Raw genomic sequence first — 25,489 nt, 5'->3', positions numbered from 1 at the left:
AAAAACATCAAGTTATAGCACCCTAAAGAGGAACAGCTTTAGCCAGACTACGTATAAATATGCATTTTATTCCTGCGGAAATCTATTTAACACCAATATCTAATAGTGTCTGGACAAAGAGATCTCTTTGCTAAGGCCCACGCACTTTTACTTTCTATGGGGATCATGCAGTTCTCACTCTCTGAGGTCACCAGAACTCTACTGGGCCAATGGTTAATACACAGCTGTCCCCTGGTACAGCTGCTGGTACCCCTGGTACCACACTGAGTGCTGGTGAGGATGACAGCATGTGTTCCCAAGGGCCTGTTGGTATGGAGCTGACTGGGCCAGGAGAGCCCTTGCATGAGGATGTGGGCTGTGAGTCTTGCTCGAGAAAAGAGAGCATGAGAGGTGCTGCTCCCAGTGAGGAGAGGAGGACCATTGGCAGGGCTGGGTGCTGTGTTCCTCTGCCTGCCCCGGCCCTTGGGCTGCTCTGGGGAAGGACTGCTCAGGATGCTGTACTGATGTCCCCGTGTCACTGGCTTGGTGCACCACCAGGCTGTCCTCTCCCATCAGCCTGGAGCGCACAGGTCCTGTGGTAAATATCCTCCTGCAAACTGAGCTATGGGAAAAAGAGCAGCGGAGAGTCCAAGGCTTCATTTTGCTCAGCTGTGTCTGTGTGACTTAGATGTCAAAAAAAATCTCCCAGGCTCATTATAGTGAAGCCATGGTGAGATCACACACAGCAGTTGTAGGAGAGAAGCCTGCCCACCTACTTTACAGGAATAGATGGCTCTCCACCTTCAGACAGCATTCAAACACCAGGCACACGCTGCGAGCCCACCAGCATTGCTCTTATCCAGACATTCTCTTGTCCATGGCACTAACAGAGGTGTCCCCATATCCAGAAGGTAATAAAAACCCAAATTGACCCTGAGAGCAGCTTTGCAGGCAAAATGTCCAACGCATTCAACACTGAGCTCTCGCTGCAAAACTTGTGGGGTGGATAAAACAAACAAGCCTCAGTCCATTGAGCTGCTTTAATAAAAGGTTTATTGGAAATATTTCTGTGCAGACATACAACAGTCAACAAGGCTGTTCAAAGCTACAAATTCGCTAAGTTTTCAGAACCTTCTAAAAATACGAGTAAATGACCTTCATTTGTATTCAGTCTGGGAAGGAAACAAACCCCACTGTAATGCAATGCTGCACTGAAACGACCAGAGGACATTAATAGAAGGTGAAAATGGGAAGGCTTTTGGAGGAAAACCCACACAGCACCCAGCTCCCGCTGCTCTGCTGGGAGCCAATTAAGCGTTCCCCCACAGCACCACTCTGTGCTGCATACCCAGATTAAAACCTCTCCAACTGTAACAATATTTAAGCAATTTGAGCACAGATATGACGGACAAGTGGGCACATGACTCAGCTTGCTGATGAAAAAGATGTCGGTAAGGATCCTGTCACTCAGACCGCTGAACGTGTGACCTCCCCGACCGATGGCTGCGCTTTGGGGCAGGTTTTCCCACACAGACCCACAGGGCTCGGCCGCCTGACTGCTGGGCATCAGCCCAGGCCCTGCTCAAGGAGAGCTGGATCCTGCTTGAGGCTGCTTTCAATGTGTGTGTGCTGCTGGTGGTAAGAGCACTGCGTCTGCACTCACCTCCTAAACCAGAATATCAACCAGAAGGGCAAAGCAGAGCACACATGGCAGCTGTTCAACTCCATGTTTTCTAAGAAATCCAGCAGATGTTTTGAAGGGGATTAATTTATGCCAAGACATCTGGAACATCTTCTCGGGGAAGCCACCCAGTAAGGTGGCCAGAACCTAAAACAATCACGTCTTTCTCTTGATGTTGGCTTTCTCTCTCTCAGCTTCATCACTCTCTAATTACAGGGGTGCTGACCTCACGGTTATGCACGGTGACACCTCAGCAATATTTTGGCTTTCCTTCATTGTTAGGCTTTGCATGACTGCCCCGAGCTGGGAGCTTGCCCACACCAAATTTGTCCTTTACCCACTTTATGTTTCACTTTAGCATCCGTAGAGATGCTGCGAGAGAAACCCTGCAGATTTCAAGCAGCTTGTCTCACCATCACGCATAAAGGAAGGTTGCAGAAGATGTTTACTTTCTGTCCACACCACAGATGAGTAGGCTCTAAATTGGCATGAAACAGTTCTCAGCCTTCAAGCACAAAGGCCAGCCTTCCTGACCAACAGGCCCCCTCCACCTGCCCATGGGCCAGGAATGGGCCCAGAGCACCACTGACAAATTCTACCTGAGAAATCTGCTCCTGAACTACTGACTGCTCCCTGCATGTCCCTGGGGCAAACAGCAGCCAGAAAGCAATCCTGTGAGCTGTCCCACAAATCAACCACTGGCGCTTACACCGGACAGCAGTGGCTGCTGGCAGCGATGTGTTCCCTTTCTCCGAGCTCAGGACCCAGCTTGGTGCCAGAGAGACCTCAGCTTCAGGAGATAAGAGCACTGCAGCGTGCCTACTCCCAGCAAGGAACCCAAGGAAGAAGCTTTATCATGGCTCTTTGGGGATGGCTGCTCACCTGCTAGCAGACAAAGCGGTCCCTGCCCAGCCATTTCCCCCCCCCAGCTCCCTCGTCATTCCTGACCACCCGTCCCAGAGCAGATGGCAGGCCAAATAGCGCTCAGATCATCTGGGCTGTCTGCAGGTCACTGAGAAGCGATCACCTTTGGGATGCACCTTTGTGGCCAAGCAGCACAGGGCACTCTCTAGTTTTCATTTGCAAACCAGGCGCAAAGCCTCCATTCATCTTACTGCCAGGTGAAGGGATGGTAAGTTATTCTTCGCACCCATACGTGGCTTGCCTTTGTCATGTATTGCACTGACAGGTCCTGCTGCCTCCTCCAGACACAGCACTAGTGCTTACATGTAACAGCTGTCCAGCTGTGACAATGTGAGCAGGGACTGGTGCAGCCAGGCCAGGAGGCTGAGCACTGCGAGGAGCACAGACCCCGGCACAGTTGAGTGCAATGGTCCGTCCTGGAAGGGCTGGAAGATTCTTAGGCAACCTGAGCCCAGTGGTGTGGAGACTGAGCATGTGGGCAGTGCCACATTTCAGAAGCAGACTGTTGCCCAAATGGAGCAGATACAGCACAGACACGGCCAATTTCTCCTCCAATCCATTATGACTGGAAAGACCTGTTATGTTTCCTATCATTGTCGTGTCTGGCTCAGCAGTAGGCTCAGTGAGAGGCCAGGAGTGTGCCCTGCAAACTGATGGAAGTTTAAGGCATTGGATGTGATGAGCCAAAACTAAGGTAAAATACCCTGCATGCCATTAAACCAGGGATTTAGCTGACAAATCCAATGTACTGCTGAGGGTGAGCACCTGCTTAAGGGCTGCTCCACTTCAAACCTGAGCTGTGAGGCATAATAGCAGTACTGTCCCCAGAGTACTTACACACAAAATTAAGTCATTATTTATAAAAACCATGCAAGAATGTCAATTGGGCATTACTGCAGTGATGACTGGAGGCGATGCAAAACCATAGATGTGGTGCTTTAGCCCCAAAGGACAAAAGCCATGGGACAGGAGCAGCACGGGAACCGTGTGCCTCCCCCAGGGCCTTGGGGGTGCCAACAGACAGCCCAGCTTCACCCAGCATGCTTCTGGCCACCTCAGTCCCCAGATTTCACTTACTCCGATCCACCCAAGCATTTCTTTCCTTATTCATGAGCATCGATTGTCTCCCAGCCAACGTGGTCAAGTACACACTGCAGAAATCACACAGGCTTAGGAACAGAGGTGTTCCATGCAGCATCTGCTGTGTGCTGCTGGCGGGGCAGGCTGAGCCTGCACACTTCTGGCACACGTGGACAAGCGTGTGGGCTGCTGAAGTGCCGACTAGTGAGGCTTGACTACTATCTTAATTTACATTCCTACAGTTCATGTTAACTCCAGGCACAATTTCAGATACATTAGCAGTTTTGTTTGACTCGGATACTTATATTGGTTATTTGCCATTTCTGCTTGACAAGTAATTCCTGACTTCCCGAGCTGGTCCCCCTCCGCAAGGCCTGCAGCCCTGGCAGGGAAAAGGAAATGTCAGTGGGCTGCTCAGCACTGCCCAGCTCCCTGCTGTTCATTTGTTACCAGGTGGCAGCCAGAGGAAAGGCAGCTTGTGTGCAAACGACGACTGCGGTGTTACAAAAAGGAGCAACCAGACCCAGACTTCACTCAGGAAAATCGTGACTTCTTCCTGAATACTGAAAAAAACCCAAACTGAATTGAGCCCCACCACTGTGGTCGGTGCAGAGAGCTGTCGAAGAAACCCTTCTCTACTTAACCCCAGGTAGTTAAATCTGGACAGTCAAGCAGAAACGTCCCATTCCTTCTGCTCCACTACCCTGTCTAGTTGATGACATCTCCATAGAGTGCTTTCCAAGGTTGCTGTTACTGCTACGTCTATTTGTGTTAATGAACGAGGAATCCTGTTGATACCGAACAGCTGCCCTGCTCCTGTTGTTAACGTGACACTTGAATACACCTAATCATTGTTCACAACAGCAAGCAACTCCAACATCCAGCCTACAGTGCATTACAACAGATTAATTCCTGTAATGACTCCAAAGAACAAGAAGAATGCCGGGCCTTGACCTGGGTGGGCTCCACAGGATTAACTCAGATGGAGATTAAGGCCTTACAGTGATGATAAAGCCTGACCCGCCAGCCCCGGTGTCACATACTGTATAGCCGTGTGACAAACCCCATGTGTAATTCCCATTGAGCTGACATCCAACACACGTACCTTGATCCAGGCCCCCACTCACTCGAGGGAGGGTTTGTCTTCCTGCCCCCCTGTGACCTCAATTTACAGAGAGGTCACAGTGATGCAGCCCACGGCCTGCGCCAATAAAATAAATCACATCGGATGGCAGCTGCTCCTCCCCAGCACCTCTCATTGGCTCTGTAAAACGTTTGTTGGACCAAGTTAAGAACAGAAAAGACTCCGGGATCCCTTCTATTCTCTGCTCAACACATTTATTTGCCCTTCTCCTTTATTCAGAGGTTTTTAAAAGTTTTTTTTGGTATCCTCAAGAAAAACCTCCAAATTGTTTACATACTGATGTTTACTGTGTGGCTTAGAATACAAAGAGTGAGCTGATCTCACTTCGTCTCAGCGGGAAGTTAATTTTCCTTGTGGTGCTACAAAAGGAAGAAGCAGTTAGCAGTTTCGAGGACACCTCACATTTCCTAAAAAGATTTTGCTTCTAAATGAAAGAAACTGTTTAACAGGTTAGATCGGGATTAAGATTTGCAAACTCCTGGGATCAGGTTTAGCCTCCCCTTATTTATTCTCTCCCCTAGAATTCCTGCCCTTAAACAAAACTAATCTCCCAGAAAAACACACACACGCACACACTTGGCCCCTCGACATTCGCGCCTATGGCAAAATTATTTGCAATTTCCCCTTACTGCATAATTGTCTCATTAGCACTGCAGAAAGAAGGTGATGACTTTTCCCTCCGTGCCATCGACCTAATCCAGGAGCAATCCCGCCTGCTGCCCCAGGAGCCAAACCTTCTTCTTAACATGGGAGGGAACTCGGGCCCCTGAGGTGGCACTGGGAATCGGCCTGCCACTGCAGTGCCAGCATTCACTCACAGCCCGTCAGTGAGATGAAGCCAGTGAGCCAGGTTGGTTTTTGTTTTTTTTTTTTCCTTTGCTAAGCATAAATATTCATATTCAAATTGCTTTCGGATATATTTAAATCAACAAAAGTTCTGGATGACGGTCTATAGGGCAAGAAACAGCGCCAACTTTTTAAATGCACAGATGTAGTACATACATTAACCACAAAACCTGGCTAGAACACAGCAGTATTTACTTTATGCTATTCAGAAACGTGGCTTGGCGACTAAAATTAATAGAACTTGTCTGGAGGACAGCATAAGCTTTCTAAGAGCTCTTTCAGCTTTAAATTATGCCCCAGTTTTCCCTCTTTTTCCATAGTGCCAATGTATGCAGCAGCACGCTTGCCCCACTCACAGAGTGAGTCAGTGAAGGCAGCGTTCTTCCCAAGGCTTGCCATGCAGAGGGCGGGCAGCCTGCAGACGGACCTGCTCTAGAGAAGGGCCCGCTCTGGCCGCACAAACAAACAGCAGGTCTTCTCTCCACAATGAGCAGCTCTGTGTGCATGTGCTCACACATGCATGTTAACCTTTCCTAACTTCCCCCAGCCCGTCCATCCCACCTGGCAGAGGAACGCCTCTGTAAGATCACAGCACAAGGCTCCCACATGGGTGCACACACTCTTCTGTCTACAGATGTGAAAAGCTTCTACCTCTCTGTCCCCACTGTTTCATTCTATTGTTAAAATGAGAATGCGATAATGGAGGGAAATCCCAGGCTAAATCCGAAGTGCACATCGAAATATAACCTGCAGAGTTACCTATGTGAGTTCCTTTTTGTGAGAATGCCATGCGCTCCACACAGCTGCCTGGCAAGCTCTCCAACTCCCACAGCCTGGCTGTGCGAGTAAGCTATTAATCTGTTTTCAGAAAGCTAAGATAGAGCCCTACTAAATCCTGTAAGATGGCAAGAAGTATTCTATATAATTAATTGCTATTGTGTTATCCTGTCATAAGAAGGCAAATAAGCATTTTTAGCTACAGATTGTGTTTCCACTGCAATCGAAATTTTTATGCCAAATTGTCTGTTAAATATTTCAGTCAAATCTAGTAATCAGTGAATGCTGGAGGGAATAAAGTCTACATGCAGCCATGTGCTCCTGGTCTATATGTAACAAAACAGGAAATCTCAGCACCCTGTTCCAATTAAGCAAAGGCTGATTTCTCATGGAACATAAATTTTCAGCTTTTCTCCCAGAACAACCTTATGCTGATGCTTTAAACAGTGGTAAAACATTGTTTTTAATTTCACACCTCACATAGCACAATCAAATGCTTCATAACAACATAAACAAAACTTTAGGCAGAGCTTTGCGACTGAAGTGAAACAATGATTTCCCCCCACAATACGTACTACTCGAGGTTTGCAGGGAGAATACAGAAACGTGTTGGCTAAGGCCACAGAAATGAGTTCTCTGGTGTTTTGGCTGCTGCTGCCAACCCTAGTCAAGAATGTGTTAAGAGTGGATGCATTGATCCAAAAATCCATTATTCCCACCACCCATCAAGCAAAGAACCATTTATTCTATTTCTGTTCTCCTTTTGGTTGTGTCGTAGGATCGAACAACTTGTGACTGGGAGACAACACCGTGTTCTTCTTGAGAAAATGCATATCCATCTGAAAAAGCAAAGGAAGAAGAAAAATCACTGGAGTTCAGCTCAAGGGCACAGCCTGTTTTTACCAACAGTTTTAGGCATCGCTGAAATTACAATACAGACAGGAACGATCCTCATTTCTATGCTGCACTTCTGTCATCTACAGCTGTGCCCACATGGATGCCTCCCAGTCTGCCTTATTGCTCCCTCCCAGGCCACATTAGTGTACATGGTCAACATTTCTCTCTGAGCTGACCCAGCTAACAAACTTTGCATAAATTTTGGACACCAGCTTGACTCCCACAGTAGCAGAGCTTCTTTGAACAGGCAGGTGGAGATTTGCATTTTTGGTTGACGCTATCATCTGCTTGGTATCTGTGGTCTGCCTGGAGGAACACAGAAATGTCTACACCACAGCTGGATCTGAGTCACATCTTCCTAAGTCCATTCAGGAATTTCTTTTACTTTTTTAACAAGTTCCCAGGTGTCACCTGGCAAATTGCATTGAGAAACTCTTGGCTAGTCACCCAAATCTTGAAGAAAAGAAACTTCAACATATTATGGAGGTCTCTATTTTGCACAAGTTAATTCTGTGAGCTAACATAATCCTTTAGTCTCCCTAGAAATTACTCAGATGAGAAGAACTACATGTCTGATTTCTTTTAAAGCACAGTGGACATCACAAGTGACTTTTCTGACATCATCTGCAAAACACCATGACTGGTAAAACCATCACAACAACTAATGGACCAAGACAGTGAAGCTCAAAACAATATTAAAATCAGACATGAATTTACAGAGAATTCTGAACAGAGCAAAGCACAATATTCTCTGTGACACAGAGAAAGAATACTTTCTCTGTGAGAGAATGAGTGGTCAGAATGGAAAAGATTTGCATTGTTTCAAAATACAGAGAAAATGTCACAGGCTACACAGAGCCTGACAAGGCTTTGTAGTAACGAGGTAGGCAAGAGTTAGCAGGTGTGAATTCTGCCTAGGAGAACCTAGGAACGATACCACGGCTCTGGAAGTGGGAGCTCATGAACTCTGAAATCCTACCTCAGAGCCACCCCTGGATGAGGGATGCAGCACCAGGTAAGGGAGGACAGATGTGCCAAGTACTACCCAGAGATGTATTTCAGGAGTCCTTCCTTAACAGGCTGAAGCCATATTCCCTCTGGATCATGTACCCAGAGAGAAAAGGCTGAATGAAGGAGACCTTGATGGGAAGAGAGTCTTGTTTAGTTACTTGGGAGAGTCTTCTCCTCTCATAGAATGGGGGTCAACATCACCTCTGAAGCCGCAGGGACTTTGCTGGAGATTTGAGTTCAGAAGGCAGAACGTACCCTACCTTAGCAGAAGAGCACACGAGCAGAAGATTAACTGACCTGAACCACAAGCACAGCAGGAAACTTTTGTTAGCAGACGGAGGAGGTTCAAACAGAAATACATCATCCAGAACTAAGAGCAATCACATTTCCCACTTGGAGTGATTGTAACACTGTAGGAACTTCAATTTCATTACGTGACTGATCCTGGCATCCCTATTCTTTTTCCCTGAGCCATTCCATGCCAATATACATACAGCTACAGAGGTGCAGCTTGGGCTTTCCTGTCTCTAGCTGAAAGTTCACAAAGTATATTCATGAAATACAACTCTTTTGGAAAAACTATGTGCATCCTGTATAACTGCAAGGAAATATTTACAAAACAGGCCTTCATTTAAAAAAAGGTGGATTCACACCTACACAAATAGCTCTGGTGAGATTGTTCCATTTGAAGGACCAGCCTCCTGTTAGATTTTTTGGCAAAATTCTCAATGGAAACTCAGTTTGGTCAAAGACTTCAAGATTAAGCCCTAACAGCCTGGCAGCTGTGCTCCATAACTTGGTGTGCATTGAGATGGCTTTGCCATACTGGCTTACCAGTAGGACCAGTAGATTCAGTAGATTCAACTGCTGTAACTACTGCAGAAAACACTGCCTGCTGCACAACTGTGTGCAGCCTGTCAGACTTAGGTATTTTTCCATTACCTGCTTATTTCCAGTGCTACAAAACAGCTAGGCAGATCAACCACTCTGCAAAGCCAAAGCAAAATGCAGTCAGATGAAGACATTTAACACACACCAGCAGAAAACACCTTAGCCTACAAATTTTTGCTGGATTAAGATGAGCACTGGTTAAGAATACCAGTGGCATTCCTACGTCCTCATGTTCTTAATCCACTCCAAAATATCAGCAACGAGGTTTTTGTGCATTTGTAAGAGGAAAGGCACGTCAGGGGAAAATACTTGCACCTTGCCCCTATTCAGTGAAAACATTTGGCAGTATATTTAAAGCTTTTACCATTGATCTCTATACAGCAAGATCATTTCACTCTATACTTTTAATTTGTACGATGACTAAGCTTGAGCCTCAAGCTGCTCAGGCAGCTTTCTGTGCCCTGCACAATGAGAATGCTGTGATTGCTCACGTCCCATTCACATTCTCCGTTTTCACTCTCCATTTCCACTGCTTTCAGACCCCATCCAAAAACAATGACAGCTTCCACCAGCCAGTTACTAGGGAACACTTCGGAAGTTTGAACTTTTCCCCGAACCCTGGCTTTAAAACCACACCTTGGAGCCTGCCCGCAGAACAAGGCTCCCATTGTTCCAGCCCCAGGACGGAGCGCGCTTCTTAGGGGCTCTGTGGCCACAGCCACTCGCGGCTGCTGCAGAAGGAAGAACCTTTGTCCTCAGAGACCTTCTGTTAACGGAGGAAAGGAGCAGTTCTAAATCTCCATCAGCGTGGCTCATTTGTTAAGCAGGGATTCACATACATTCTCATCAAATCTAAGGTTTCATTGGTACCCGATACTATCAAGCAACCTAATGAATTTTAAAAGAATTCTGGCATTTTGCTTTTTTTACTTTTAAAGCTTTGATATTCTATTAGTAGATCAGAATCTAGTCTCCAATCAGGTTTCTAATTTAACAGAATCATTTTCTGTTCCCTGCAATGACCATTCTGGTCTGTGCAATGCTAGATTAGAGAAACCCTCTCTGCACACATCCCAAAAGTGCAGAGCGCACTGCTCCATCTCAGCAGCTCACTCCTGTGCAATAGCTTCCGAGATGGGGATCAGACAGCAGGGTGCTGGGCTACATGAGCTCCAGAGGTCCCTTCTGACCCTACTATTCTGTGATGGCTTGAAAATCTGCTCACTGAAAGACTGTGCAGTTTTATGTTCTTCAGAGATTTATTTTAGAGGCTCACTGCTCCTTGTGCTCATCTGATACACCTGAACTGCTGGGTTTGCTGAACAAACACAAGTTCTGGCTGGGAGCCTCCCAGAAACCTTTCCTTCCTGAGCATTTCACTATTTCATACACACAGCAGTGTGCAGTTCAGCACAGCCTGCAATGTAGGATGCCTTGTGCCATCATATTGTTTGTCTTGGGAGAAAAACACCCAAATTCAAATCCGCTAAAATGGAAATGAACTGTAAAAAAAAAAAAAACCTTCAAAAAGTGTCGTGTCTACCAAAATCTCTATCACAAAACAAAAATCAATGTTAGACTATTGCTATTTGGCCAGCCAAATTCTCTGTTCTGCATGGTTTTTAAGGAGACTTAATAAGATGTTATAATTCACGCCTCCCAATTAAACTGTAAATGCAAACTCAGCTTTGACTTCTCAGGGAACCCTCTTCCACTGATCCTGGGAAAGCAAGAGCTGCTTTAAATCTTCTGCATTCTGACTGATGCTTACAGAAATCATTCATTTCCCTGCTGATAAACCATGCCTGTGTTTTCTAAAGGACCCAAGAGGAATTCCTGACAAATGGTCCCATCTCTGCTTTCCCAGATACTAACTTATGGGTATGTGCATGTAAAATACTGAGCCAGATGCCTCGGCATCGATTCTAAACTAATTATTCCCACTTCTTTTCCTTAAGATGATTTTAAAATATAGTCACATTTCTCAACAGTCAACAAATATGTAGCTGCCTTGTAAAAAAAATTAGAGCTACTATATTTCCAACACATGTAAGATAGTAGGAAGTGAAGTTTTAAAAGCTTCTGAAGTAGCTACCCTGTTGTGTTTCAAATCAAAATGCGCCAGGAGTAAAGTGAAAGGAAGAAGGTGTCTGCTAGTGGAAAATAAATGGTAAGATTAGAGTCCTCAGCATGAACACATTATTATTATTTATTATTCGTCAGCCCCCATGCTGTGAAACAAACCTCAGCTGACAGGTGTTTTTTTCCCACTGATTAATAAGGTGCAAACCATACGCCCTGTGTTCACGTTTACTCTATGCAATAACCATATACCGTTGAAGGAAGAGGGATTTTCTTTGCAAACATAGGAAATCTGGGCCAAGCACGTTAATCCTCATTCAAGCACGGCACTCTGCTTTTAAAGAGGAGTTCTGCCAGAGCAGCGCTTAATAGGAGGATTCTGCTCTGTAAGAGCATGCAGAGACAAATGACAACTGAACACTGACAGGGTACTTTGAATTATGTGAATCTGCACTGGAGAGATTGTATTGGGCATTCCTTAGAGACAGACAAGGATGAAGGCACCGGAGCAAATGGGACAGCACCACCCTCCTGTCCTGCTGGTGAGGCTCTGGGGACAGGTGGCAGAGGCCAGTCATGCAAGGAAGACAGGGGACTCAAGAACTGTCTTTGGTATCCAGAGAGCTCATCTAAAGGAGCTGCTAATTCCACAAAGTCAGAGCTAAAAAAGAAAAGACAGTAGCTGCAATGGAGACTTGGCTTGCTTTGCTAATGCTTTAGGAAAGGGGATGGCTCACCAACAGAAAGCTATGAGACACACTGCGCGAGCTCCTCTTCCCCACCCACCACAGGGCTGTGCAGGCTTATGCTCTGCCATCTTTCCCCACCACTGTAGACCACCAGAAGTAGCCTTGAAACTCCTTGTGCTATTTTTCTAGCACTTATCTCCATATGATTGAAACAAATTTACATAGGCATTGCTGCCTCACCAAAAACTTGGAAACATTTTTTGTCAGAAGTTCATCTAAAATCAGTACTGCATCTTTACCATCTGTTCTAGGAAGTCTAACCTCATTTTTCTTCCTCATTGGGACCAAAGCAGTTGATTTGCTTAAGCCTTTGTCAGCCTTAACTAAACAAACCATTTTCATGTTTTATATGCAAGTGTCAGATTCTGAGCTGAAGTCACACAAGCGATTTTTGGAAGAAGTGGCCTTCACAGGCTGAGAACTTGGAGCCTAGCAATAACACACAAACAGTTCAAGACTTCAAACACAGTGCACGTAGTGTGATTTAAGATATTGGCCCAGCAAGTCAAGGCAACTGCCCTATTCATCAATTCTCTGCTTTGAAGATTTCCAGCATTTAGTAAACACTTATATAATTTAGGATTGTGAAAACAGCACATATGTTCTCTGAATTTCACATGGTCTTGTCCAGGCAGCAGTTATGAAACATTTGAAAATACATTTGATGAGAGATGATGGAAAATTTAAAGAATCATGGATACGCTGTAGAGTCTTAGAAACCTAACAGCTTCACAATCAAATTTATATTCATGTGAAACAGATCACTGACTGTAACTTGTCCTGACTGCACTGACTCACTTAGCACTTCAGCTAGTTATTGAACTTAGAGTTTATTTCAATGTCTCATTTTTCTTTCCCAATAGCAATCCGCTTATACTGATACGTGCGCCACCAAACTAAAAGCATATATCAAGTCTGACCATTCACTACCGGTGTATCTCCTTTCTGCACTGTGGTGTCTACAGCAGACTTCCTTGACAGTAATTTTTTAAAGTATTTCACCAATTCCTTCTGCCAGTCATCCTCCTTGGAATTCCCTCACAGAACATGTTTGTGTGCCCACAGCAGAGCTGCAGACAGCGTCCCTGCCTCCCTGACTCAGAGGATTAGATGCTGGAAAGAGCATGTGATCCACAGGGCTGCGTGGCACATCGACCAATGAGGAGCAATGAGATTGATAACTAAAGACCCTATATCCCACTGACAGCAACATCCTTACAGCTGCTTTGTAAAGGACAAAGACAAGCAGATTCATCAGTGTCCCACCCATTCTGATCAAATTCCCTGTGGAAAACAAGGATACCTCAAGCATCTGAGCTCTCAAATTCCAGCCTTGCTGCCATGACATGAACCACATTTCTGCCACAGAAAACAGTACAGTCAACAAGTGAGATTCCAGTTAGCTTTTGGGGGGTCTTGAGCAGTCAATGGTCTAACTTCTCATTGCAACAGTGATACAAAACACAAATCCCCAGTGCCTGCCCCTTGCCCTCAGAGCAGCAGTGCTGCATGCAGGGGGTTATTTCCCTAGTAAGACGAGCAAAAAAACCCAGGACAGAGGCCTGTCGTGTTCCTCCAGGAAGATGAATAAATGGATGACTTCAACACCGGCAAGAAATGCAATTTATTCCAAACAGCATCACTGAGGAGGTGTGAGGTCACCTCTCCTCCTTGCAGAGGACAAAGAGGGAGAGGAGCAATGCAGCTCTGCTTGCCACAGCTTTCCTCATCAGACACATACATAACTCCCAGTCGGCATCCGGCAGCATCACTGTATTCTCAGCTAACCACAACTAATAAGACTTTATGAATAAAGAAGCCAATTCTATTTAAGCTAGGCTCTATCACAACATTTATTTTATCCTGTAGAGTTTTTGATTTTACAGCATTCTTGAGACTATCAGGATTTTACATTTAGAGAATCTGCATGTTGGGATTTTGTCATCTGGGCCAGTTGATTGGATCCTAGGGAATTATGCACATTTGAGCTCTGCTTGCCTAGGGCCAAATACACTAATTCCACTTCCAAATGTACGTCTCCTGGTTGGCAGCTCAGCTTCTGCACTAGATTATCTCTACCTACAATTTAATTAAAAAGTAATCACCTTTCGCTTCACTCATCTGGGACTGACTGCAGTGCAACACACAAGTATACATGAACCATTACTTACGTGATACACTTTGCTGGACAGAATGAGCACGGAAAAGGCTTGGAGGAGTTTTCCTGCCGAGCCTTTTTAACAAATGATCACGTTCGTTCACGCTGAGGGAAAGAAAAAAAATAATCAGTGAGTAACCAGATAATTTTAAGATAAATTCAGCTGTACTTGTCAGCTTTGGCTTTGTCAGTATTTGAGATGGTGGCAGCATGAAAAAATAAACCTTTCCTTTAAACTGCACAATACTCATAATATTCTCTAATAATGGAAACTCTTCCTTTCTAAGGCCACTTTTTAAGAATTACATTTAATTCATCCATCCCTAATATCACAGTCATTGTGATTTCTGAACGTAAGATATCTATAAATTGTTACAAGCCGTATCAAATGTCCAACATCAAGTGGTATGGAGCATCTCAAAGGAGATCTCTTTCTAGTATTATGTACACAAAGGATGGCACCCACCAATTGCCTTAGAGAGAAGGAGCAACATGTTGTGGCTTAGCACATGGCAAGAAGACTATCACACCTGCAAAAGTGCCTGAAATAACTGAAGGCAGCACCACTGTTGACTTCTAAAGATTTTCATCTCCAATGCTGGAGAAAAAACTTTCAATTCAAAAGTCCCCTTTGCTTTACACAGCTCATATTAGAAGCCTGAACTTACCAACAGTAAAAACACAAGCTGAAGGTGAAAAATATGTATTTCAAGCAGTTGAAAGAGAAAACTAACTGGATTTAACATATACATGCATATCATTAGAGTCTCTATCCACTCGTAAGTTTTACAGACACTACTCATTTCATCAAGGACTGTATGTCCAGAATAGACAATGGCTAACATCCAGACATTTCAGAGCACTTATCTACATAAGCAAATGGCATAAAGTGCAACAGAAGACAGCGTAGGTGTACAAATCTTGTTGGACTGAGGCGTCCAGGAACTGCTGTATATCAGATGATTAAGAAATACATATTACAAACTACTTTAGTTGAAAGTTGTGGCTCTGGGCAGCCTGGTCTAGTGGCTGGCAACCCTGCTCACAGCAGGGGGTTGAAACTAGATGATCACTGTGGTCCTTTTCAACCCAGGCCATTCTAGGATTCTATGATGATTCTATGAAAGTTCCTGTAAGATGGGGTTGTTTTTTTCCCTGTCTCATACTTGTTCCTAACACTGAGATGGCAACACTGCAGATATCTATACTGCAGCCCCTTGCAGTGCCTTTGTTCCATTTACACCACATTTGTGCTGCCTGCTTCCATTTCCAGTCTGCTTATTCTTTCATGTCCTCATTCACAAGTAATTCCACTGGTTATGCCATAAATGTGGATACACATTTGAAAGGTGAACGCTGGTATCTTTCTTAGGTTAGATTACAAGTTCACATATATTTGGTATATGAAATGGAAATCCCAGCAAGCACAGCTGCTGCTGCCAACAACAGCTTTAAACAAACAACTCCCTTTCACTGAAGTAATTTGCTAACTTCAAACAAGAAAGTAAGCAAAGAATCTCTGATACGTCTATAATGTGTAACCCAGCCATGCAGGCTTATATTCCACTTAATATTCCATTAGGTTAATATCCAGACGCACAGCCCGTTTAGTGAGTAACAAGATGCCCATGAAAGAAAGGGAGGAATCCTCCTTTTTTTCTTTTTTCTTTTCACTTTTCTTCCCCTGTGATCTGTAAGTCCAGCCAGCCAGGTTAAGAAACTGCATATCCTTTGGCCCTTTCCTATAAAATCTTTATAAACTGTCAACATTTGGTCTCTTTCCCTCTTTCACTGGTCACAGCAGAATCATGCCTGCAACAAATATACTAGGTAGCTTTTCTTGTCTGCGGCCAGTTTTATTTCCTTGGTAGCATTTTTCTTCAATAGGAGTTGGAAGCAAAACTAAAGACACCAACTGAGAGCATTAAAATACCTGTAAGAGCTCACTTTTGGATCATGAGATCTGCATGCATTCAAAGAGAGAATTACAGTTTCCACTAAAAACAGAGAGCCAGTATGGAAGCTTCTGAAGATCTTGGAAGATCCAACTTAGAAAAAAGACTGGCTGACTGAAAGAAAACTAAGTATACAAAGAAAAACCCAAATGCTGTAGGCATGCAGCAGAAGAGAAAGCATACTACAAAGGGTCATCACAGAAGAGGATGACAGGTAAAAGTGAGACATGAGATTTTCCTAACTTAAGCTTAAGAGGTTGACAGCCTCCAGAAACCACCATTGCTGGTGTGTGTAGTGCCCAGCAATGCGGTGCTCAGCAGAGGGCTGCCAGCTCACTTGGGAGTGCACAGACCGTACGTGCAGCAAACAATCTGAACCTAGTGGTGGTCTGTGACTGAGAGAAGGGGGACACCTGCCCATCTTCTCCATATCCATCTCAGCAAGAGACCAGAGGCCACTTCACTTCTGGATGGACTGCTTAAAAGTGATGGCAAATAAGCTTATGGATTTTGATACATTGGCTAAACACAGTCCTGGGAACAGCATAAAACATGCAGCCATTGTGCTTTCTGCTTTGATAAAGGAATTTGAGAATATGTTTCAAGACTGGTGAAAAAAATAATCCGTTTTTTGATTTATTTGCAACTCTATTTTCAGTTAACATAAATACACTACTTGTGAATTTTCAAATGGAACGTAAAGAGAGTTGCAATCCAAAACCTGATCATCTCTTTACAAACTTTTGTAAGTCTTCTTATCAGAGAGATATTTTCCTCACATCACAGTCACGCCTTACTTGTGTCATCACTTTTTGGCATTACATACATTTGTGAACAACTACATTGAAGGATGAAGCACAGGAAGAGTAAAATTTCATCAAAAATCTCTGACAAGCACCTCTAGAACTTGCTACAAATTGCAGTCACTGCCATTGAATCCGACTGATGCGTTAGTTTCACAAAAACAAGGTCTCATATCCCAGCAGTTTTATGGTTTCATCGCTCTCTTTTTAATATGTTTTAATTAAAAAAAACATTAACAATTAAAATAACTTTTGTTACTTTATATACATTGATTGTAGAATATATTTAAAGAGGGCTGTGCTGAAAGTAATGCCTCCTATGTTATTCTGTTGGCGCACAATGTCAGAGGTGGATGTTGGTGGTATGGCAGTAGAGGCTAAACCTTCCCACCAATATCCCATTACATGTTATTGCTATGTGACAATGGCAGCAGAGGGGCAGTTTGACAGAATGGCATCTGATATGGAAGTGCACATGAGGCACTGAGTTCCTCTTCGCAGAAAAAATGGCACCCACTGACATTCATCAACACTTGCTGAACATCGATGGAGACTGAACAGTGGATGTGAGCACAGCAAGGCAGTGGGTGGTGCATTTCAGTAGTGACAACAGTGACAGCGGGCCAGCTCTGCTGCAGACTTTTAAGAGCATGCCACCATAGGCTCTTGATCACTCCTGGTAAAAATGAATAGCTCATGGTGGTGACTGTGGAAAAATAATGTTTCCCAGTTGAGAATTTGCACAATCAAACAGTCTTATTGTGTTCTTTTATCCATTCCATGGAAATAAATAGGAAGCATTATTTTTGGAGTGACCTCCATATACATGGTCCAAGACAATCCTGGCCCTCTTCACTCACTGCAGCTCAGGCAAGCTAAAAGATTGGACAACCATCCTCCAAGTGCAAGTCATAATTAAATATACTGCATGTTGAGACCTATCAAGCAGTATAAAATGAATTCCTAACATACAGAAGTAAATGCAATACAACTCTTCTGAAACTGATGAGTATGATTTATTAGAAGGTATTAGATCTTCCAATACAAAGCGTGAAAGGAAAGTGAAGTTGAATGGACTACTTAGCTAGACCAAAGTCTGCACTGATACCAACTCGGACCTTGCTTTCAGAAGGTTTCCTTCTGCTACTAACAGATAACAAAAAATAAAGACTTCTTCTCATTGGTCTCCCTTCACTACAGTGCAAAACTAGCGATAGCCTCAGACTCCCGGACATATTAGTCCTTGCCCACAAACATACTGCTTCTAAATCAGTCCTGAGTATTAGCTTTGATGATTGATTGTAAGTGTTAAATCTACTTTCCAGACACTGAGAGCCAGCAAAGAAACCCTCCCACCAGAGTCTAAGGATGGCATCTTCAGATGCATCACAGTAAAAGGGTAAAAAAGAGAACGTGACATCATATGGTGAATACTGGATATGCTAGTGTTTATACTCAGGACCTAAAAAAGGTGTCAGAGTGAAAGAAATCACAAACCCAGACATCCTGATGGGAGTCAATGACCCGGAAAGTGACAGTGAAATATGCTTTACTTGGTTGGTTAGTGACCTCAGGAGGGGTAAGGGAGAAGCTTCATCTATCTGTAATTACATGAAGGACAGCACACAGACAGAATGCTTTGAACTAAACAAATCAATAGTTGCTCAGAACAAAAACAAGCCAAAAAAAAAAAAAAAAAAAAAAAAAAAGCCCAATCCAGAGGGTTACTTTGAAAAAACAACTAAAAAAGTAATTATTCATGTCATAGAAAACTAGACTCAGTTGCTATCAACAGTAAAACATACCATGCACAAGAAATACCTTTGCAATGGCTTCCTAAGTGGGACGAGATTACTTCAGTCTGCCTGAAAGTCTATGCTAATAACATTACACAAATTCATTAAGCATATGACAAAATAAAAGATAAACTAAAAACATCATCTTATTTTTCCATTCTATAAATAAAATAACTCCTTCATTTTTACATGTGGACTGCTCAAAGACGTCAAAAGAGATCTTCATTTTACTTTTGTGTGCTCCCTTCTTGCTCTTCACAAGAGCAAACAGCTCCTAAATCCAGGCAGCAAACATCTGGCTTTACACATTCAAATGAGGAACACCAAAACAAACAGAATAATTCAAAGCTGACCACAACGTCCTGCTGGCTCATTTGCTCAAGTAATTAAAAAAAGATGAGCTTCACCACCAATTAACCTACTGAGGACTAATTAGCGTTAATGAGGATTTGCGGTACTTGGTATAGCTTGACCCAGAATGTCCTCCCCAGTTCACTAATTGGCTGGTGGCAAAGCAGGGCTCACAAAAAAGGGAAGGTTAAAGTGGATGCAGGTGTCTCTTAAAATTGGATCTTCCTTGAGAAAACATATGCACAGCTGAGCTTAAAAAATTCAGGGCTCCCCTTCTCTCACATGAGTTGAACTGCTATGAAAGGAGCTTGTGTTTTGTTACGATTTGCTAATGGAGATGGAGAGCACAGGCACGAGAAACGGGCAAAGATGCTTGGTTGCTCTTGTTTTTACTTGCTGCCCTTATGGATTATTCAGAAGTCAGACAGACACATATGAAATGATCTGGTTGTGTTCCTGCCTTTCTTAAAGGCAGAATTTTAGTTATTAGTGCAGCATTCCTAGGGCTGCTAAAAACTATATAAATGACACAGAAATGCACATCCCAGCTGCTACCCCTCTGCCTTAATAGCACCCAGTGAACCCGTGGCAGAGGCACAGCCATTCAGTGCAAGACACCCAGTGTCACCTTCATGGGTAAGGCCAGAGGACAAGCAGGATGCTTTTTCTGCCATGTAAATAGCTAGAGACTATAGAACCATAGAATAGTTTGGGTTGAAAGGGGCCTTTGAGATCGTCTAGTTTCCAACCCTCCTGCTATAGGCAGGGACACCTCCCTCTACACCAGGTTGCTCACAGCCCCATCCAGCCTGGCCTTGAATGCCTCCAGGGAGGGAACATCCACAACCTCACTGGGCAACTTGTTCCAGTGCTTCACCACCCTCACAGTAAAAAAATTCTTCCTGATATCTAGTCCAAATCTATCCTTGCTTTTTGCCCTTATAAAATGTCACTTCTCAGCTTTCCTGTGGGGCCCCTTCCAGTGAAGGCCCTGGCCCCTTACCCTAGGTGCTCTATCACCATTTCTTCAGTTCTGTGCTATTGCTATGGCATTAGCAAAGGCTAAACCATTGTATGGCTTGGTTTAAACCAGAAAACCCTACAAAGCTCAGGCTGAAATTCCACCCTTCGCTCCACAGTGCTCCTCCTACCCACGTGCACTCTCCAATGGCACAGTGATAAACTCACATTTAGCATCTTTTTTTTTCCCCACCCACACATTCTGTTAAATATCTTGCTGTCCAAGCAGTCCTGGCTGCTTACATTCATTTCCTGTTGCAAGTAATTCTTGTAACTCACTGCGCAACTCACTGTAGCAATTGTGCTACAACAGCAGGGAAGAAGGGGAAAAGAAAATTTCTGCGTAACATCTGACGTGGCTGAGTGAGTTAAAAGATCAGAAGTTTCTGTCCCTTTCATCTTAGATTTTGAGGAGAGAGAAGAATACTCTTTTCTCAGTTTTTAAAATTGGTGTTCCAAACAGTGATTTACACAAAAGCTTGCTGTTTCTTTGTTGACATTCTTCCATCTCTGAAAGTTGCATCAACATAAAATATTAAGAGAAGGAAAAAAGGTCTGAAACAATCAGACATACTCAGCTTTGATCAGTCATAATCACCAAACCACTTACAAGCAGATCGCTGATTTTCATTTCAGTCTCTTGGCTCTTAGATTCCTTAAAGTTTCTTTTAAAGGTTAATCAGAGATTCAGGTATGATTAATTTTACATCAGCATAGCCTGACACAGATCCCTCCCTGCCAAAATACACCAATTGTTCCTGAGGATGCATTTGCTTTTTCCAAGTTCCATTTCTCACCTCTCTCACTGTAACCCTGCTTAAACGCTTCCAGTGTTGTCACTGCCCTGGTGGACAAAGGGTGAGTAACAATTTCTAGGCAGAGGCTCTGACCACACCTTTGTAATTGACCAGAGGAGACCTGTTTGTCTTCCTTTTGTGCTCCATTCTCCCTGCTGCCTGAGCACGCTCCTCCAGCACAACTGCAGGCCTTGATTTAATTTGTTTTCTCTCAGTTCAAACTCAAATGCATTACTCAAATTCATGTAAAGGGATTGTTACGCTGGAGATAGGCAGTGTTCAAAAAACATGGAGATGTGGCACTGAGAGATGTGTCCAGTGAGCATGGTAGTGATGAGCTGATGGCTGAACTTGATGATTTTAGTGGTCTTCTCCAGCCTTAATGACTCTGTGATTCTATGATTCTGTGACAATGGATGCCAACTTGGCATGAGGCTAATGGAAAAAAAACAATATTCTTACAGACCATGAGCCCAAAATTGAACAAGCATACAAAAAATTTTCAAATGTGTCCCACTGATGGCTGAGGATTCACAAAACTCTGTGTACTCACGTACCCAGAACAATCAGGGCTTTGGGAGAAAGGGCTGCACATGAGAAAGGTTCACCCTGACCAGTTGTCTGAGCAAGTATGTCTCCAAAGACCAGAGGATGGGATGGAGGTATCACAAAATGAAATCACCCTCCTACAGAACAGTCAAAGTAGCAACTACAGGCTTCTGCTGCTTTCTGTTTTGGTCCACAAAGGGGAGATGTTATTTTTGGTTATCTATCATTGGATTGCAGGAATGTTTTACTATGAGGTCAATCAGGATAGGAGGCCTTAATTTAAAAGGCAAACAGGCATTACTGATAATGAAGCTGCAGTGTAATCAAAGGAAATCTCCGGAGCATTTCACAAGGAAGCATCTGAGGCTTATAAACTTTAAAGCAAAAATCAGCATTTTCTTAGCAGAGTCAGCGTCTACACACTGTTTAATCACTCAGGATGCAGCTGAAATAAGACATCCACATCCCAGTCCCTTCTGCATTCTTCTGTAAATACTCCATCAGCCATCAAGACCAGAAGACCAAGGGGTTGCTGAGCACAGTGCAGAGGGAAGTGCAGAGGGAAGCGTGGCCTGTGCCATTTGCAGGCTGATATGTGCAAGAGGTTCCCTATCACAGATGACTCCTGCATCAAAACAACCAGGCTCTAGGGAGTAACAAAGGGCTCTTGGGCAGCTGATTGCCCAAGAAAGCTGGAGGCATTATGTCCTGCTATGGGCTGACATCCCCAAGTGTTGTTACTGCAGCAACTCTCCTCTAGCTGCTTCCCAAGTTCAGTTCTCTTCTGCTGGAGAAATGCCATTGTTACAGCTTGTGATCTGGCCTGGAAGCTCTTCCATCACACCTCAGAAGTTTGCATGCAGGATACTCAGCACAGAAGCCAGCCAGCTGCAGGCTCCATGCACAGGGGTCGAATCTACATTGCCAAACCCCTTGTGCCAGTGCAGAACCACCCTGCAGCAGCAGAGGACAAGGTATGTTATGGGTTTCAGCTGGCACTGTGGGTGACACCAGGGCAGTATGCTGAGTTCTGAGACCAAACTCTTCACTACAAGTCCACAGACTTCCTTCAAATTGGTCTGAAATCTGTATGGTTAAAAGCAGCATAAAGCTTTTCCTTTGGGTGACGAGCAAGAATGACTTACATTTTCCTCTGTCATTACAGATGTCTTAATGCACAAAAATCCTTCTCTGACTTCAGAAATCACTTGTACAGTGGTTTCTGGCCTTAGTTTTTGAGGTTGTTATTCCTAAACTTTTCTAAGAGAACTACTTGGTACAGAAGGTGGTATTACCAAGCACATTTAAAGCACAATTAACAGCAGACTATAAACATCATATGGCTCTCTGAAAATCAGCAAGTCTAATAAATGAGATCTCTCTACCTAGAGTGCCTCCCATTTGCAAGCACTGCAAACATTACATGTATTCATGCATATCATAACATGGGGGGTGTCACTGTCAACTGCCCCAAAGCCAACTAACTTAAAGTTGAAGCTGCTCAATTTTGCCTTCACTCTTTCCAAAATATGGGAATTGACTCAGTTTAAGCCTCCAAGAAACAGAAAAGGCTAAGCATGACTTGCTGCTTTTCAGCTACCTCCCTCAGTATCAGGGCTGCTTTCTTCTTGTTCTTAAGTGCCTCACTTTGCACTTACTCTAGTGGGTGCTCAGTCATATCCTCTACAGATAAGGTGACAATACAGCTGCAACTATAACATTCTTTTCCTAGTAACTCATTTTGTCAGAAGCAGCCACCTTGGTGGGGTTGAAGTTTTCCATGCTTGGTCTCCACAGAAAGGTGTGGTGTTTTTTAAACAAGCGAACAAAAAAATCCCCAACAGAAGGTTACAATAAAGTATACTTCCACATTTTGAATAAACTTAAAATAACTCCTGTTCAAAAACTCTAAACTCTCCTCTCATTACTTTTTAACTTTTTTTTTTAGAGCAAAGCACAAGGCCATTGTATGAGTTGCAAAAAAACAAACTGCTTTTCTTCAAGCTTTTATGTATTCTGTAACTGTCCACTAAGGATTTAGTATCTAGTACAGTTTTTTGTGTTCTTGCTGGGAAAGCACACTGTCTTGCCCCCTCCTCGTAGATGGGACAGCCAGGAGGATCTGGGTGAGACTGCTGAAGCCATTACACTGGAATAGTTGTTACGGAGCTATTCTCCTGCTGTGCAGCCTGGAGGGAAGATTTCTTCTTCCATCCCCTGTGGAGATCCCCAGTGCCCAACCCAGTAACTACGGATTAGGCATCAGAGAGATTGGCCCCTTAATCAGTTTCAACCTTCATCTTGTTACGTTCCCTTTTTCCTAATCTTCAATTTACAGCTTCATTTTGGCCTTTGTACTGATACTGTACCTCCATCAACTCCGACTTTGCTAGCAGATGTGATCACAGATCTAAATCCTTCTCCAGGTCACCAGGTTTTAACTTTACTTGTGGCACTGCATCTCCATCAAAGTTCAGTGACAGGCACAATCAAGATGTGAAATAATTAATTGCACTGGAGAAGGATCACATCAGTTCCAACTGGTGTGTGCAGGCAGCTGGGCTTGCCTGTGTCAGCAGGAACATGGCAGCTCCCCCTTCATCCCTCCACCAGCCTGACCATCTCTCTTTCTCCTGCTCCCTCCCTCCTCTGCCCCACTGCATCTACACTGCCCAGTTCAAACCAGAACCAACCCTGGTAATCTGCAAGTGCCTCACACGTAGGAGTTAGAAATGCCGGAAATTAACAGTATGTATTAACATGAGGAAATGATGTGATGATTCTTTACTGACATGGGACAGGAGAGAGAGACGAAGGGACAAGCATAAAATAAAATTAAGCATTTTCCACCTACCATACGTGAACGTCTACCATATGGAATCAAAGAATTTAACAGAAAAGGCACTGATATCATTTTATGTGCGTTTTGCTAGTAAAAGGAGTCTAATATCTTTTTACTAGTAAAGCTGCAAGGAAAAAATCGTAAATATGCCAGTCACTTTGTTGTGTATGCTGGTGGGGAAATCTCGCCTTTCCTTCCCAGAAATGGTGTGAAAAACATCTGGAAAAATTGATAAAAAGCCTCAGACCTCAAAACCAAAATACAGCTCTCTTCTCTTTAACCTTATTTTTTGCTCGACCAATGGGCTCAGGTCGCAGTCCTGAGTACCCTGAGTCACTGCATCCAACTCAAGGCACTCATGGAACCAGAATTTGGCTCTAAACACCCACTGCTGTTTAACCAGTTGAAAACACAAGACTGAGTTTGTTTTAAATAAGATTTGTTGTACCTGCTGATGGGCAGGGGCCCTACTGGCATAGCCTCTCTATTCAAGTGGCTGTAATTTGGAATGCATCAATAAAGAGACAAAGTGCTTTGACATATAATGAGCCCAAGCCTTGCTTCTTGTGACATTAATGAAAATGCTCGCCTCTTCCTCAGGAATGAGGAGATCAGATGCTCAAGCTCATTCAGGGTTTGTTATAAGTGGAAAATTACGTCTGTTTTAGCATTCCTGCTCCTGCCCTGCTTGGTGGGAGGCTGCCCTCAGGACGTGCACAGCTACAGGCCCTGCCAGGCTTCCCACATCTCAGCCTCTTCTGCAGGGACAAAAGGAGGCTTCCCATAAGCACCTGTGTCGCCCGACTGCCCACCTCCTCACACAGCTATGGAAACAAGATAGGCCTCTGTGCTCACCCACCCCATAAAACCCAGGCTGAGGTCACTAGACAGCTTGCTCTTGAGGTGAGAACCAGTCGTGCATGTTTTGCTGAAGCAACAGGCAGCTTTGGTGAAAAGCACTGGAGTGAAAGAGAATTTCCATCACAGAGTCCCCTTGTTGAAGACAGACAGCAAGAAACTGGGGAGCACTGCAATGTGCAATGCATGGAAAACCAGTGCTTGTTCTACAAAATGGAGATGAAAGGAAGAGGTGGCCAACTTTCATCAGCACACATCTGGAAGCAGACAGAGCTAAAATGCACACCCAAAAGTGCTGT

General features: G+C 44.0%; 1 protein-coding gene across 6 annotated transcripts in view; it reads right to left on the bottom strand.

Annotated features, from left to right (window-relative positions):
- Positions 1 to 1,015: 1,015 nt before the first annotated feature.
- ATP8A2 (ATPase phospholipid transporting 8A2) overlaps positions 1,016 to 25,489 on the bottom strand; it is a 318,618-nt gene continuing 294,144 nt past the window's right edge. For all 6 annotated transcript variants that reach the window (XM_090133805.1, XM_090133804.1, XM_031615871.2 and 3 more), the window contains 2 exons: positions 14,233 to 14,324; positions 1,016 to 7,270 (listed from right to left, as the gene is read on the bottom strand). In XM_090133805.1, coding sequence (XP_089989931.1) covers positions 7,173 to 7,270; positions 14,233 to 14,324 — 190 coding nt within the window. In that variant the 3' untranslated portion in view covers positions 1,016 to 7,172. The remainder of the gene's footprint in view (positions 7,271 to 14,232; positions 14,325 to 25,489) is intronic.

Source organism: Phasianus colchicus, chromosome 1 (genome assembly GCF_987193195.1).
Source record: "Phasianus colchicus chromosome 1, bPhaCol1.hap1.1, whole genome shotgun sequence".
Taxonomy (NCBI): domain Eukaryota; kingdom Metazoa; phylum Chordata; class Aves; order Galliformes; family Phasianidae; genus Phasianus; species Phasianus colchicus.
The sequence above is the reverse complement of the archived record's forward strand: the minus strand, read 5'-3'. Positions and strand labels throughout refer to the sequence as shown.